This window comes from Amphiprion ocellaris, chromosome 21 (assembly GCF_022539595.1).
Source record: "Amphiprion ocellaris isolate individual 3 ecotype Okinawa chromosome 21, ASM2253959v1, whole genome shotgun sequence".
Taxonomy (NCBI): domain Eukaryota; kingdom Metazoa; phylum Chordata; class Actinopteri; family Pomacentridae; genus Amphiprion; species Amphiprion ocellaris.
Window position 1 is genome coordinate 29,001,423 of NC_072786.1, and position 17,749 is coordinate 29,019,171.

A 17,749-nucleotide genomic window follows, 5' to 3' on the forward strand; every position below is an offset into this window, starting at 1 on the left:
ACTTCTGACTGCATATGAAAATGGATGAACCTTCTGTATAGATTGGTTTCCTGAACGGCTCATCTGTCCTGACTCTCCCTAAGTTCAATTAGATCCCAAAGCAGGCAAAGAGTTGAAGCCAAGTGAACCAAAGACCCTCCTATAGCCATGTTTCCATGTAACCGTTTAGCACATTTTAAGTGAACTTGTCAAAAGTTGCAAAAAACATAAAAAATGCAAATTGCATTTGTTTCTACTAACGGCTTTGGAGCAAGAGGACTAGGTTGTGTGTTGTTGTCAGAAGAAAAAACAGAAGAAGAAGAAGTTGAGAGAAAACCAGCTGTTTGCAACAGGAAGAACAAAGTTTTTGCTGTAAAAATTGAGAAAATAATCCAAAATGTAGAGCTTTAAAGACGCATCACAAGCTTCTAGTTTTGTTGACTGGAAAAGCTATTTCTGTACTTACTTCTGGCTCTAGTGTTTGTTTTATCAAGCATAACTCTAAAGTGTTGGATTTGGATTTAAAGGCATGACCTTTCGATCACTTCCAGCCACATTTAGCTCACTTGTGTTGTGAAATCGCAAGTGGACAAACCTTTTATACCTCTGGTTCTTGACCTACAAACTAAAGAAGTCAGTTGTAGTTCTGTGTGACGGGAGTTATTTGTCAGTTTTAGCCTTTATTGCACAAGAAGCAGACAGCAAACATTCAGTAGGAGAAGGTTTAAGACCACTGAATGTATATAAAGATGGATGAACCCTTTGTAAATCTAAAAAGCCACAGACTCTCCTACAGCCATGTTTCTATGTAATTGTGAAGCAAATTTAATGGGAACTTTTCAGAAGTTGGAAACAAAACCAGCTGTTTGCAACAGGAAGAAGAAAGAACAAACAAATCTTTTTGCTATAAAAATTTAAAAAAAATCAAAATGGAGCAAAAAGTCTTCAGGAATCACCCAGGGAAGTTGTAAATAAATGTTGCACAAAAGGCGACGTGGATTTGTCTTAATTCAATTTGTTTCTTTGCTGCATAGTTTCACCAGAAGGTGGCGCTGTAGGTTAAGTTAGCTGTAATAAACAGAGTAGAAGAAACTGGAAACAAAACCAATTGTTTTTTAGTGACTTAAACATCTTTCCTGACTCCTAACTTCAACTGGATCCTAAAAGAGGTGAAAAAAACAGCCATGTTTCCATATAATTACAAGACAAAATTTTGAAAATATTGCAAAACGTGTAAAAATGAAGACGCATATTAGGCTTGTTTCTTTTAGATGTTTTGGAGTGAATAAACCAGCTGCTGTAGTTTATTCTCAGGTTCTTTTATTTCGTTCTGTCCTTAAAGACACATTTTGCTACTCTGTTGTTCCACTTGGTTTTTAATTGGGTTAATTTTAATGCAACAATAACAATTGGGTGCAGTTTGTCAGGTTCATTACATTTAGTGATATTTAGTCGGGGTAGATTTGCAGATAAAACATTAAGCCTGTAGTTTAGTTTTAACACTGTATATGAAGGTGGTTCAGGGTCTGTTTTTGCTCAATTGCTCGGCTTTAGTGGTCAACGAAGTGCTAAGAAACACATTTCCACCTTCAGAATTTAACTTTCTATAGGTTTTACATGCTCTTGAGGTCTGATCAGATCTTTAATCTGAACCTAAACTTCAAACCCGACTGCATGAATACCTTCTTTTCCAACCTTTTTGCCCTTTAACTCCCTTGTTTTCCTGGTAAATCCAGATGTTTTCACTTGTTTTGCCACCGAGCCTCCTGCTGCTACTGAAATTAGTGTAATTTCATTTTTGTAGTTCATAAAACGCAAGAATTAAATTTGGAGAAAAGATCCAGCCGCCATCTATTTTCCTGGTAACAGATTTCTGGATGGATAATCAGGAGACCTCAATTTGGATAAAATATTTCCCAATAAAGTTGCTCAGCGAGGCAGAGCTCAAGAAATCTCACCAGTCGATACGGGGGGATATTTTTTGGCAAATGAAAGTATAATTATTTGCATGGATAAGTGGGAAAATGTGAGATTTTGCAAATTTGAATGAACTGACCCTTCAAACCGAGTAACTGAGCAGAATATAAAAACGGATGAAATTAAATCAGGACCAGATGAACTGACTGTTTAATCCCACAGTTGCAGGATTTTATGAAGTTTGAAACGTTTTTTTGTTTTTTTTTCTGGCTCGTGCAGGATTTCCATGTACGTTAACCCTCTGAAGCCCAAACTGTCACGTTTTAACTCACTGTTGGCTCATTTTTCACTGCAAACTAAAGTCAGAACCACCATAGATAGAAGTACAGAGAACTCAGAAATGTCATTTGTACAGTATGACACAGATATATTGACATCAATCACAGCAATTAAGACTCTAAAATTGAATTTCTTTTATTCTTTATTCTACAGAAAAGCAAAAAAAAACTGAACTCAATATATACTACATATGTGCAGGAAGGCTTTTTCCATTACTGGGAAGAAAATAGTGGCTCCACATACTATAGATACTTAACTATTTACATTTTTTCTCTCTACTCTGCACATTAACTTTACAAAGATGTTTCACCATCCTGAATGTATCTTCCAACTAATGCTCAAAAATGTCTTCTGTACATAATAACAGTTGCAAAGTCACAAATCTCTAAAAGCAAAGGTTACATCTATTTATTTTTGCAAAAATGAAACAGCATTTTTAATTAATTTCCATACTTGTTGGCTGCCTTTTCTGTGTAAACAAATCCTGCTATTCAAAAGAAAGTCCCTGAATTATTGTAATGTGACTGCTGGTCACTAATAACCTCACAGTTAAAAAGATTAGTGCAGAATTTTTTAGTTTTTTGCAGAATCTGATTGAAGGAAATAGTTTATTTTTCAAATAAAATCTGTAGACATGAAATGATTTTGATGAGATAATCTGATTTTAAGCTTGGATTTGGACAGAGTTATCTGAAAAATCCAGCGATTCTGTCTATTTTTACACTTTCTAGCTCTGATAAATGGTGGAATTTGGTGATTCATTTTATTATTATTTTCTTAAGGCAAGTTGATTTGTACAGCACAATTCATACACAAGACAATTCAAGGTGTTTTACAATGGCAAAGAAATACGTTCAGAAAATGATTTAAAGGTAGACATACACTACCATTCTAAAGTTTGGGGTCACTCAAAAATGTCCTTATTATTGAAAGAAAATGATTTTTTTCCAATGAAGATAACATTATATGAATGATAAATCCAGTGTATACGTTGTTAATGTGGTAAATGACTATTCTAGCTGGAAACAGCTGATGTTTAATGGAAAACTCCACAGAGGAACATTTCCAGCAACCATCACTCCTGTGTTCTAATGCTACATTGTGTTAGCTAATGGTGTTGAAAGGCTCATTGATGATTAGAAAACCCTTGTGCAGTTGTGTTAGCACATGGAGAAAAGTGGGAGTTTTCATGGAAAACATGGAATTGTCTGGATAACCCCAAACTTTTGAACGGTAGTGGATGTTAAAATCATACAATTAAATAAAATAAAATAAAGAACTTTATCTTAAAGCCTAAAAGTAGACATTAAGATCATAAAAGTGCATTAAAAGATAAGAAAACAGATTGAGCATGTAATAGAAATCTGTGTTAAACAATAAGGTTAAAAGAGCCGACAGTTTGAGCAGTCCTCAGGTGTTCAGGAAGTTTGTTCCACAGGTGAGGAGCATAATAGCTGAATGCAGCTTCACTCTTCTTGGTTTTGGTTCTGGGAACACACAATAAACCTCTCCCTGATGACCTGAGGGCTCTGGATGCTTCATGTGGAGCCAGTAATTCCAGGATGTATTTTAGTCCACGACCATTCAGTGCTTTGTGGACCAGGAGTAAGATGTTGAACTCTATCCTTTGACTAACAGGAAGCCAGTGCAGTGATTTGTTTGTTTTGTTTATTTTTCAAATGGGACAGTTTGTATTAATGAACATGTACATGTAAATACGAGAGATTATAGCAAATTCTAGTTTTCAGCTCGAGTCCCATTAGAAGGTTAAAAAACAAAAAATACAAACAGCATAATACCATGACTGAACAAAGTTTTACAACAGGTTTTATGGTTGTTTTACAGGCCATTGCCCAACTCGTCACAACGTGGTGCACAATCATCGCGTCAAAATACAGTTTAGCTGATTAGTTTAGAGATAAATTATTTATTTATGTTTTTATTTGGTAGGGACAGTGCACATTAATGAACACCTATTTATACAGCAAAGGACATAAATATGCCGCATTATAGCAACAATGCTAATTTACATCCGCAGTCCCAAGGTAATATTCCAAGATATTCCAAATAAATCTAAAGTTGGACAGGTTAAATTTCATCCTAATCCTAAATTCTGAATCTAAAATTATTCGTAAGTTTTTAAATTCTTGTACAATCTTAGTTGTTTGGCCTTGTGCAGAGACATTAGGATCACATTTGTCTCTACATAAACACTCGCACTGGACCCGAATATTCAAATTTTCAGTCGTTATGGTGGTATACAAATATTAATTTTGTTATCCCAATACTCGGACCCCAGTGACTGCAGTGGCCTCAGCACCGACCCTTGAGGTACTCCAAGGGTCGGTGTAATGATTGTCCATTCTGTACTCTAACACACTGTGTCCTTGAAGAGATCCAATTCAAGACATTCACTGAAAAATTAAAGGAAGATAACCGATTTGAGGACCGGTGTAATGTGGTCCAAATTCCTGGTGTTAGTTTGGAAGAAAAAAGTGACATGCTTTTGAAAGCTGTCTGCAGGTTTTAGGGTTCAGAGGGTTAAAGGCAGCAGCTTTGTCGTCGAGGCTTCCTCTCGGCTGATGGAGTGGCATCATAAAGCCGCCTGCTATGTCACTGTCCACTGCAGGCGAGCTACAATAAAACGACAGCATCCAGGAGGGCAGGGGAGCCATCCTTTCTAAAAGCCATCATCCGCTCCAGTGAAATATGGCGAAATACGACGTTATGAAACATAACTGTCAGGGTGAGGACGGTGGAACTTAATAAAAAAGCCCAGAATGGTGAAATATAGAGCGGAGCCAGCGCCACGTATCCATCCACTTAACGGTAATGACCTTTAATAAACCCGCCGTATCGATGACGTACGGCCGCTCGGAGCTTTATTAGTTCGGGGGGAAGAAGACTCGGAGAGGTGTACAGTACGACGCTGAGATAATGTTATTTTAAAAATCTCTTCTAAAACCCAGCGTGGGGCCGGTTCTGCTCCAATTTATCCCGGATCATCCCGGAGCCGGAGTCTTATCACCCGCCCGCCTGCTTCCCTCGGAAAAACACAAACAGTCAATTGTAACAATATCTGCTCTCCTTTCTCTTCTATCCACGCCGAGTAAATTAATTACATCGCTGTTAGACTTGTGGTAATCTTCCTCTGGAGTGATGCGCACACACACACACACTGTGTACAAAGGAGTTAAAGCTTTTTGAAACGGCACTTATCTTGGCGGCGTATCCCGACGGTTTGCCTTTTAAACACACAAACAATTCAAACAGCAAAATAAACAAGCGCACTATTGATTTCCCAGAGTGCAACAGACCGCTTATCTCTTTCGCCTCGCGGTTAGAGCTGACAGTTTCCTCATTAAAAATGAATTGGATTAGCATTGCATTGAACACGCGTATTGTTTCCACGTGGGTTTAACTTAACCTCGATCCGGAGCAGTGTTTTGGGTTTTTTTTGGTCCTACCTGCAGAACGGTAGCTTCGCTTGGTTCCTGGAGATTGCACCGGCGAAAGGAGGGATTGTGTCAGCAGAGGGGAAGGAGAGGAATCCATGGGGGAGGAAGAGGGAGGAAGAGGAGTCCCAGCGAGCAGTCAGTGTTGAAGTGATAATGACACATTGATCAGAGCCTCGCAGATGGCATGATGAAACACATGAACTCTGTCTGTCGTTTCTCATTCTTCCCCTCCTTTCTCAGACTGTTTCGCTTTGATTGCCGTGTTTTGTTCTGTCTTGTTCCATTTTTCTCCGTTTCTAATCTTTTTGTTTTATTCTTTTTCTTTCTTGCAGTGTTTTTTTTTATTTTTTACTCATACCTACTTTTCAGTTTTCTGCCGTCGCGCTTGGTGTTGGAATGATTGGATTCTCGGTTTTTCTCTACAGCTAAACTGCGTTCTGTCGCCTCCATCAAAATTCAAACTACATTTAGACCTCATGGTCTCATGTCAGGGGGTAAATATCAAGCTAGAGATAACATTCTCAGCTGTTCCTTAACCCTTTGGTACATGACGAGTCTAAAGATACCCATATTCCATTGAATATGGGTCACTTTTGATCCATGTTGTGCATCAAAGTGTTGAAAAAACAACAGGAAACTTGTAATAGATGCACTACTGTTCAAAAGTTTGGAGTCACTTAGAAATGTCCTAATTATTGAAAGATGAGTTTGTTTTTCCAATGAAGATAACATTAAATGAATGATAAATCCAGTGTAGACATTGTTAATGTAGTAAATGACTATTGTAGCTGGAAACAGCTGATTTTTAATGGAATATCTCCATAGGGGTACAGAGGAACATTTCCAGCAACCATCACTCCTGTGTTCTAATGCTACATTGTGTTAGCTAATGGTGTTGAAAGGCTCATTGATGTTTAGAAAACCCTTGCATTAAGAAAATGCATAGGTAGGTGTTCAGGAACCTACCATGTGGCTCCTCCAGCTCCAGAAGATGGTAAAAACCTGCATCCTCTACATGTCGGTAAATGTGTTGTAGATCAGCTGTAGTACCTGGTTCTTCCACCAGGTGGAGACTCTTATTGTTTAACGCTGTATAGATCAGAGGAGGCGTCACTCAGACTACAGGAAGTTCATATTAGGTGTTTGGTTTAGCTGGTAAAGGGGCACCATGACAAAGACTTATGTGAACCTTAATAACCTCCAGCTGGAGCTCATGTGTTTCAAACTAGGAACAAATCAGAGTTCCTACGTCTCAGTGTTATATGATGAAAAAACTTTATTTTTACAGCATACGTCAAAAACAAAGTTACAAAGTTTTATAATAAAAGAAATGTCAAGTTAGACAAATAATGCAAATATATAAGATCCTAAGCATGCAGAATAACAAAATATAATAGATAAATGAAGTTTGCTTGATTTATTTTTTATTTTTTTGCTTGATTATTTTAATTTTTATAAAACACATTCAAGAAAACAGTCATTGTATTAATATGTCCTCCATTTTACAGTATTGTGATCGGTATTTCGAAAGTTCCCTAAGAAGTCTAAATATTGGGGTCAAGACCCTACAGTGTCACTTATGGTGTGATTTTACCTGAATAATTTACATTTTAGTGACTAAACCCTACAAAAGTTACAGGAAATCCCACTTTACCTGGCTATGAAACATGTTAACGTTAAGACCTTACAGTGTTATAAATTATGGAGAATAACCAAACTGATATAATAATAAAGTTAAGACTCAATGATATCATAAATTATGGAGCTTAACGTAGCTAATGGACCAAATCATGCAATATCAGCTCAGCAAAAACATCCACTGGGCTGAATTTGTGTTATAAATGAATCAGTTATTACAATTTCAATTCCGTCCATGTCTTTGCTGATACTGATCAGTTAAAAGTGCCTGGATCATCCCAGATTCCAATTTTGACTCCAGATCTCAACATCTTTAGCAAATATTACCGTAATATACCTCTCCATGTTAACGCTGTTTTCTCTGCTTCTTCTCACAGCGGTGGAAGATAGGAAGCTGTTCATCGGCATGGTGTCGAAGAAGTGCAACGAGAATGACATCCGGGTCATGTTCTCTGCGTTTGGACAGATCGAGGAGTGCCGGATCCTCCGAGGGCCTGACGGGCTCAGCAGAGGTACGGCTCAGTCCGACTCACTTCCATCCAGATTCTGTGAATAAAGCTGCCTGGCCGGCCTCCAGCGGCTGCACTTCACTGCTTCCTGCTCCACTTAAACTCCTCGTATTTACCTCGTTTGACAGGAATCGGCTGGTTGAAGACTGATTCTGTCTCTCACGACAGCTTCTCACATTAAAGTAACCGATAATAAACAGGACGGCGTGTTATTTTTAAAATATATTCTCTCTAAAAACCAAATTCCCGCCACTTTAATGTGTGCAGTTATTGTGTTACTTACTCACTTCAAAGTATTTTTGCTGCATAATCAGCAGCTCGTTTCCCGACCGTTTTCCTCTGGCTGGAAGTTTTTTTCCGGAGCTGTCAATGCTGCAAGTAAACACCTTAAACTGACGTGATTATTGTCGTCTGGCAGCCGGAAACGTAGAAACTTTCAGGGTCGTAAACTCCGTAAAGTGATATTTTTTGGGTGAGAATGCAGAGATAGTAAAGCTTTAATTTCCCTTCGCTGTAAAACCAGATTCTCCTTTTACCTGAGATAAACTTTGACGCTCTGGCAGTAAATGTTTACACGTGTAAACATGCTTTTTTCTAAATGAAAGCTGACCTTGAACCGCTGAGCTCGGTGGAGGTGGTCGGAGTCAGACTGAGCTCTTCTGAACTGAGGATAATAGCGAAGCAGTTCAAAGAGACGGAATGATTCATCCGCCGTCGGAAAAGTGGAAGAACGTTCTGTGATCGTTGTGGAAATTGTGCAAAAGACGCCAAAGAAATTCTGTTCAAGCGTCAATGTGAAGAATTCTCGATGCTTATGTGGAAAAACATGAGTCTAACAGTGGTGTTAATGCTCCCAAAGAACATTTATTAAATCTCGCGGTGACGTTTATTGACTTTCTGCAGTGACTCTGTTGTGCAGGATCCTAGATGATCTACTGGAGGTGTTTAGGCTCCTAAATATGGATGTACGCTTTGATATTACATTTAAAGGTGAATTTTTGGATGCACATTTTACTGCATTTACATTATCAAAGGTGCATCTAGATGAGTGCACATTTGTTGTTTGAATTCAGCTCTTCGTTCCTGTTTTCTCCAGATTCATATATTAGACGAACTGTTGAGTTTTGCTTTTTTTGTGTGTGTGTTTAACTTTATTTTGTAGACACCACGCATGGACGTTATGTTATGCATCGTAGTTTCTTCTTTTAAGTGCCGACTTTGTATGTTTCTTTGTCTGATTATCGGAGTTTTACGGTAATTTATCTCCCATTTGAGCATTTTAAGCAGAAATCTAGCCTGAAATCTTGGTTTAAACTCACATTTGGCTCAGACAATTTGATAAATTAAAGGTTTAGAGATCCATATTCAGTCTGAAACCTCCCAAACTGCCAACGAACTCGATGATGTTGCCCCAGGAAAGATAAAATCAGACTTTATTAATTCTACAGCAGGTACATGTGCAGCAAAGGTGATTTTAGTGCAAAAATGGAAAGACATAAGTCGAAAAAAAAAAAAATATGCAGAAGTAGTGTTGATATTGTGTAATTTAGATTTTAAGATTAGATAGATAAGATAAATTTCCAAATTTAGTTGATTTCTCAACTCAAATTTCCTAAAAATCAAGCTTAAAATCAATCAAATAAAATAATTTGCAGCTTAAAATCAACACTGCCTTTTGGATGAGAAACAAAAAGGCAAAAGATGTTGAAACCAAACAAACAACACAAATATCATTGTGTTTGCTCGTGAATTCCAGCATTTTATTCTGTTTTTGTTGTCTCAGATGGTGTCTTCAACCAGCTGCTTCTTGTTCAGTGTTTCCTCTAAATTCCTGAAAGCCACATTAAGTCGTAAATGCAGGTGAACTGGAGCGACGTGTCGAGGCCACTGTGAATACATACTTCCCCTTTTCGATCTATATATCTCTTTTCCCCCTTTCTTCTCTTTTTTTTCTCCCCTTCTTGCTTCCTCTCTCGGCCTCAGACCTCCTCCTCTGACCTCCATCACCTCCATCCATCTCCTCCACCTTCACGCTGCTGCAGCTGCTGCTTTGTTGCATTTACAGAATGAAACCAGTCAGTAATGTTTGGGTTTTTTTACAAAGCAGAATTCAGATTTCAAAGCCACGACACAGCGGGCGTTTCACTTTTCCTTTGTTTACTTGAAAAGGAACAAACTTGAGGGATTCATTAGCACTTTTTTTGAGTTTTAGTTGAACTTTTCAAAGGAGGCGAATGTAGAAAATGCAAAAATCTCCTTTAATAGAACCAAAACAAACCAACAAAACTATTCTTATTTTACAAAAGGAGGCAGATTCTCACAAAAATGTTGCCTTAAGATGGAGCTTTGATGGAATAAAGTCAAAAATTTACATTTTATTTAACCCTCTGAACCCCAAGAAGTTGTTTATTTATTGCTCCTGTCACATTTTCACTCACTATAGGCTCATTTTTCACTGCAATAAAATATATAATATATATAATAAGTCCTGCACCCCTTTGAAAACAAAACAATCATGACTAGAAGTGGAAAGAACTCAGAAATGTCTTCTCTCCAGTTTGACACAGTTATAATATGATAAATCATTAGAAAAGAAGAAGAAAAACAGGAAAAGTTGAATTTATTGGATTATTTTACAAAAAATGAAAAAAATCGAATCGGCATGTACAACTTTTTTTTCAAGGGCCCACAGATTTTACCAATGCTGCAAAAATTCTACATCCTTCAGATATTTTACTGTTTTCCTTTTAAATTAGTTTCTCTTCTCGTCTCTTTTCTGCCTGCAGTTCAATCCAGTTTAAACGAAAATTTCCAGAATTTTTGTCATTTGACTGTTTGGTCACAGCTGAGTCATTAATGATTTCCTGGTTGCACCAAGGCCACAGGATTTTTTATTTATTACAAAGTATTGTTGTTGCAGATGGTTTACTTTTGGTGATTTAAAATAAAAAAAATTAAGACATGACTTTAATGCATTGTCATAGATTTAACCTTAGATTAGGTTAAGCTTTCCTACACAACAGTACGTTTGAGTTGATTAGCTAATAAACATCCTGATTTTTTGTCACATGACCGTCGATTGCAGCCTAGTCATGAATGACTTCCTGGTTGCACCAAGGGCCACAGATTTTTTTTTTTTTAAATTATTTATTTTTTGTTTGTTTTGTTTTTTGTTTACAGAATCTTGTTATTGCAGACAGTTTACTTTTGGTGATTTTTTTTTTTTTTTTTTTTAATGAAGACTAGATTTTAATGCAATATTAGTTTTAACCTCGGATTTGGTTAAGCTTTCCCACACAACAGTACGTTATGGTTAAGTAGCCAAAAATTCCCTGAATTTTTGTCACATGACCGTTGGTTGTAGCTGAGTCACTTATAACTTCACATTTGCATAGATGACTGCAGAATTTTTAGTTTTTTACAAAATCTGTTTAGAGCAAACTGTTTATTTTTGGCAGGTTTTTAAATGTGAAATGTAGAATGAAGTGATTTTGATAAAATGTTACAATTTCCAGCTTTGATTAGGTCAAGTTTTTCAAATGAGGATTTCAAGGACTATCCAGAAAATTGGAAAACTTACTATTTTTCCTGTTTTTACACTTTTCATCACACTTTGATAAATGGTGTGTTTCTTTGCAATCATTTTTTTAAAAAATAACGCCTTTCCAACCCACTGGTGAATTTCGGGTTTCAGAGAGTTAAATAAAAACATTTCTGTAGTTGTGAGTAAAGAAGAAAATGCATCACCAACACATTTCACCAAAATAGTATTGAGGCTTAAAACCCTCAAAAGCAGAATTTCAAGCAGCAGATTGTGAGATTACTGAAATCTCACAAGTAATAGCTGCCATTTTCCTTTTCCTTTTATTGATCAATGAGGAAAGTAGGAATTGATTTGGCTGCTCTTACACTTGGCTGAAGTCATGGAGCTTTAAAGTCGAATAATCTAACCACAAAAAAGGAAATTTAATCAACACTTCGAATGCAGCGGCTTTAAAACTGTAAGTTTCCTCCAAAACCAGGCGGAAGCAAAGATTCTTGGCTTGTTTTCTTCATGTAATTGATGCTCAAAAATACCAGAAAACAGCCTGTTAATCAGACTCCAGAGAAACTAGAGTCCAGGATTGAAGAAAGCTGCTCTGAAGTTGCTTTTTGGTCGATGTATGAACAAATCTGGTGAGTTTTACCGTCCATAAACCAACCAGACGCAATATTATCTGTGATTTAATAAAACAGGGAAAACTTGTGAAATTAAAGTTTTAAAAACGTGTACTATTTTTCAAAACTTAATGTGCATATTTCAAATAACACCAAATATGTGTTACATAAAATTTTTCTGCTGACAGGTTTTTTAAAAAAGTGTAATTTTATGGTCATAAGTTGTAAATGATACAAACTGTTGAATTAAATGAATAAAACGTGTAAATCTACAGACTTTTTAAAAAACTGACATTACTTTAATTTATTTAGTTTTATTTATTTTTGCAATGTATAAATTTCTACTATTTGTTGTCTATAATATATATAGTTTTAATTAAAAGAGGGAGAAAAACAACAGTTTAACAGAATATTTTGCTGATTTAAATTAAGTAAAATTACTGTTTATAAAGTTACAGATTTTTAATGTTGACATTATCTTCAGTTTTGGCCTTTTTTAAATATACCTTTTAAGTTTAATTTAATTTTTAATGCTTTTTTCCAGGTAATTTTAATATTGTCTGTAATTTAACAAAAAACGAAATAAAATAATAATAGTGTAATTTCATGATCAAATGTTGTTAAAAAATTACTTTTTCCAAAAAGTTTTTGTTGTTAACATTAGTGTTTTGGCCTTTTCTTGCAGTTTCTTGCAGTTTTTTTCCTGTGGTTTTGGTAGTTATTATTTGTCCTTTAATAAAACAGAAAATCTGTATAACAACAACAACAACAACAATAATAATAGTGATAATAATAGTAATAGTTATAATATGAGTTAAAATATTTCTTTCTGTAATCTATTTTTTGTCAAATACTACGAAATATCTGTGAAATAATATTTTTTCTGTGATTTTACTGTAATCTGTAATTTAACAAAACTGAGAAAATCTGTAAAAAAAAATCTAATAAGATAAAAAATTTAAAAACTGCTAAAATATTTTTGTAATCTATATTTTCAAATAATAGCCTAGCATATCTGTAAAATAATAATAAATATTTCATATTAAATACAATAAAATAGTGTAAGTTTATTTATTGCTAACATATAAATTCATTTTTCCCCGTAATTTTATTAGTTATCTATCTATATAATTAACAATTTATCATCATATTTTGCTATAAAAAAAATAGCGTAATTTTATGGCCAAATGCTATTTTAATTTTTTTTTGATGTGAACAACATTTAGCTTTTTGGCAAAATGTAATGTGTAATACATAAATTATTTTTTTTCTTTGATTATGCTGGATATTATCTGCAGTTCAACAAAAGAGAGAAAGTCTGGAAAATACTATTAATGTCTAATAAAAAGAACGTGTTCAAATAATGGAAAATATCTGTAAAATAATTGTGAATATTTAATATTAAAATACAGTAAAATAAAATAGTGTAATTTTATTTGCTGCCAACTTGTAAATTCATATTTTTCCCTGTAATTGTATTAGTACTACCTGTCTATTAAAAAAAACTGTATAATAATATATTTTGCTATAAAAAATAGTGTACCTGTACAGTCTAACCATCTTCCATCCTCCTTCCCTACCTCCCCTCTTTTCCTCCCCCTCTTTGTGGTTTCTATGTGCTGAGGAGATGGAGGGGCTTTTATTTTGCAAATCTCTGTCCTCCTCTCCCTCTTCCTGTCGCTGTCATCAGGCTCTATGTGAATGTCGGTCGGTCACGCTGGGTTTAGTTTATTTTTTTGTCTGAATTTTTTTTTTTTTTTTAATGTTTCTCAACTCCCATGATCCTTTGCTGCTCCTCCACCTCCCTCCCCTCCCTCCCTCAGCTTTCCCAGAATCCTCCCTCGCATCAATTTGTCCTCTTTTCCTCAGACATCTCCTATCCTTCCCTCCTCTTCCAGCTCCTCTCTTTTGTCCTCATGAATATTTCAGACTCTGATGCTCGAGTCGTCCTCATCAGAACCGCTTAGCTCTGGTCCGGTTCTGGTTCTGGAATCAACACGTCCGACCGGCCTGCAGATAAACAGGCCTTTAAAGATCTTCTGAGCAAGTCTCCAGGGGCTTGCCGGTCCCACCTAGCTTCCTATTAAACCTCGGTATCAATCAGAGAGGCGCTGGTCTATTAATAAAATATGGATCGCTCCACCAGTGGATGGGCCGGGCCTGGGGAGCTACCCTACTTTCATTAAAAGGACTGTTTGGTTCTCTGCTGACGACAGAATGCGGCCCGTGAGGTATTTTTAGTGCCCCAGCTCTGAAAAATAAGAACCTCTGCTTTTTTTCCCCTTCATTAGCAGCTTTAATGAATAATTTTTTTGAGGAATTCTTTATTTAGAAGCTGCAGAAACAGACTAAAGATAGATTTTTTAAAATATAAATAGAGTCCGGACCCATCAGAGCCGATTTGGGGCAACGCTCCCGGAAAACAAGAGGTTAAATGACAGATTGTGGCCCGTCTAAAATAGACAGTTGGAAAAAAATGACCCCCTTTTTTCCATTTTTTTTCTCCTTTTTGAATGTCCTATCTGCTGCAAAGGACACTGAGGAAATGTTTAGTGGGTCAGAGCTGCAGAATCTTTTACACGTTTACATAAAAGAGGAGTAAATTCTTTATTTAAGCCAGAAAAAAACATGAAATTGTGCGAAAAAAGGAGGTTAAATATGTTTAGAATTCAATTAAAAGGAGCATAAAATTCAACCCTGAACCCTGAACGTTGGTTCAACAGTTTAAATGATTCTAAACAGTCATTTCTTCATTTGTAAAGTTTATTCTAGATCAAAAACAAGAGCTGTTTATTTGTATTTTTTTTTATTGTTTGTAGTCACAACTTCTAAATGCAGCCAAAAAACCAACACTTGCTGGGAGGTTTTTATCCAAAAATTCCATCCTCATACATCTAAACTGCAGAAAGTTCAAATATTAACAGAATATGCGTCACGTTTTAACCCTTAAAGTTTTTCTTTTAAATAATGGCAGGAATCTGTAAAATAGTAGGTATTTTTTGCTGACTTACAAATAGCGAAAAATTGTGTAATTTTCTTATTAAACTACAAATTACCATCTATAAAAATACAGATATTTCATATGAACATGATTGAACAGTTTTGGTTTGTTTTAAAGGTTAATATGTAAATGAATGCATTTTTTTTTTATTATTTTCTCAATATTTAAAGATTTTTTAACCATTTTTCATTTCTGAAAGTATATGTTTTTTTTCCCATTTAAATATCTACAAATATCTTCAAAATAACAGGAAAGTTTAGCTGATTTAAAAGAGTTGATTTTTATTTTAAAATGAAAAGTAGTTTAACAGTCAAACATTGTAAAAGAATAATTTAGTACTTGTGAAAAACACATTTTCTATGTACTTGATTTATTCATCAGTTTTTTTTCTGTGATTTTACTGGAAATCTGAAAATCAGTAAAATTTACAGAATTATTTACCATTTTCTGATCGTTTTTATACATTTTTTTTAAAATAACAGCAAATATTTGTAAAATTTCTGTTTATTTGCTGATTTATTAACTGTAAAAATATTTTTGATCAAATAACGTAAAAGAAAAAAATTACTAAATTTCAAATTTCTGACAAACAAGCTAAAATTGTTTGTAAAAAGTAATACTAATAAAATGTAAAAATCCAGATTTGGTGTGGACCTTCTCCACAGTTTCTGCTATTTTTTTTTTTTTTTAATTTAGTGTATTTTCCTGTGATTTTACTCATTGCTATAGGGAATTTAACAAAACAGGGACAATCTTTAAAATAGCTGTTAAATAAATTTTTTTCTCAAATAACAACAAATATCTCTAAAATAACATTGTTTTATTCATTTAAATACAGTTAAAAATACATAAAGAAAAGACAAAAAGGTAATTTTTTGGTCAAATTTGTGTGAAATAAAAAAATGATTTGTAATATCAATTAAAATGTACGTTCTCTGTGATTTCACACATAGCTGTGTGTAGTTTAACAAAACTACAAAAATTGTTAAATAACTGCTAAACAAAATAAATTTCAAATAACAAATATCTGTAATATAACAACATATTTTGTTGATTTAAAAACAGTAAAAAAAGAAAAAATAGTGTTAATATTTTATGAATTTTGTTTTTTGTTTTTTTAAAAAAAACTTAAGCCTTTCAGGTTTTTTTTTTTAAACATAAAAAAATACAGATTTAATGTGGACATTCTGTACCGTTTCAGCAAATTCTTTAGGGTTATCATGTAAATTAATAGATTTTTCCCGTGACTTTATTCATTATTATGTGCAGTTTGACAAAACAGGGGAAAAAAGTGATTCATTAAATAGAAATTACAATTAAAAACAAGTTTTATAGTGTATATAAGTTTACTATCTCTGGTGATGGATGTCCTCTCTGCTGGAAAAGCCTCGTTGTGTGAAATGTGTGTCGCGGTTGTAAAGAAAACAACAAAAAGCTGTGCGATCCGTCCCTCTGGTCTGGTTCTATCAGCTTGGAGGTAGAAGGACGACGGCCACATCTGTCCTCTCTGTTCTCTTCTTCCCTCTCTGCCCTTCTCCTCCCATCAGAGTCCGTCTGATGACCCAGGCGTTTGGCTTTTATTTTGCTTCTGTCATCTGCAGCCGCACCTGAACGCTGTTTGTGTGTTTGTGTTTGTGTGATGGGTTCAGGCCCGGCTGCACTAACCTGGTGGGTCTGTTAGCATATTATTAGCCTGGGCTGTTGCTGAAGCTCTTCTCACATCATCTCCTCTAATCGCTCCCCAAACACAACCTGCCAAAAAAAAAAAAAAAAAAAAAAAAGACCAAAACTCCCTGATTGGCTAAAAACCAGTCGCTTCTTCTTTTCTCTGTGGACTGAATTCCTTTCAGAAATTCAAACTGATCTGAACTGTCGTGCAAATTTAGCTTCTTCACTTAGTTGAAGGGAAAAGAAAGGAGGCGTCAGCAGCCAATCAGGAGCTGCGATGGTGGGATGTGGGTGTCGTTGCTTGTTGTTGTTGTTTCCACAGCGACTGAGAAACACTGTTGTCCTGCCTGTGAGCTGTTCTCTGTACCAGTATCTGTTTTTGGAGTTTTTCTTTTACTACGACGACGTGTCCAACCCTTTTGTCTTGTTTCTGTTCTTTCTCGTCTCCCCCTCCTCCTCTTCCTCCTCCTCTTCCTCCTCCTCCCCTCCACTTTCCCTCCATCCCTTCCTTCTTTCCTTCCTTCCTCCCCCCTTCCTTCCCTCCCTACAGGCTGTGCGTTTGTCACATTTTCCACCAGAGCTATGGCACAGAATGCAATCAAAGCCATGCACCAGTCTCAGACTATGGAGGTACGGTACCCTCAACGCTTTTCTACTCTCTCTGCCCTTTTTATGCAGAACACAACATCTATTTCACTTTCTAAATGTGCTGGTAATTAAATGTGTGACTCACTTTTTCATAAAAGCCAAAACTTAGTAAGTTAAACTGAGTTTACATGAAAAAAGTTCAAATCAGGCCAGAAAAAAAATTTAAAAATGGTGAAAATAGCAGCAACAATGTGTAATATAATCATATTTTTAGCAGATTTTAGTAAAAATTTTAAAAAAGTGTAATTTTACAATCATAGATTATACACTTTTTTGTAAAAATACAGATTTTTGATGTTGATATGTACATTTTTGTTAAAATATGTAAAAAACAAAAGTGTAGTATTATTTTTTTTAAATAACTTATTTGTAAAGTAGGTTAAACTGAGTTTGCATTTTTTTTAAAGTGAGGCTGCAAAGCTGACAGACATTAA

General features: G+C 35.3%; 1 protein-coding gene across 38 annotated transcripts in view; it reads left to right on the forward strand.

Annotated features, from left to right (window-relative positions):
- celf2 (cugbp, Elav-like family member 2) overlaps window positions 1-17,749 on the forward strand; it is a 314,361-nt gene that overhangs the window by 243,631 nt on the left and 52,981 nt on the right. For all 38 annotated transcript variants that reach the window (XM_055006331.1, XM_055006332.1, XM_055006297.1 and 35 more), the window contains 2 exons: window positions 7,709-7,843; window positions 17,218-17,297. In XM_055006331.1, coding sequence (XP_054862306.1) covers window positions 7,709-7,843; window positions 17,218-17,297 — 215 coding nt within the window. The remainder of the gene's footprint in view (window positions 1-7,708; window positions 7,844-17,217; window positions 17,298-17,749) is intronic.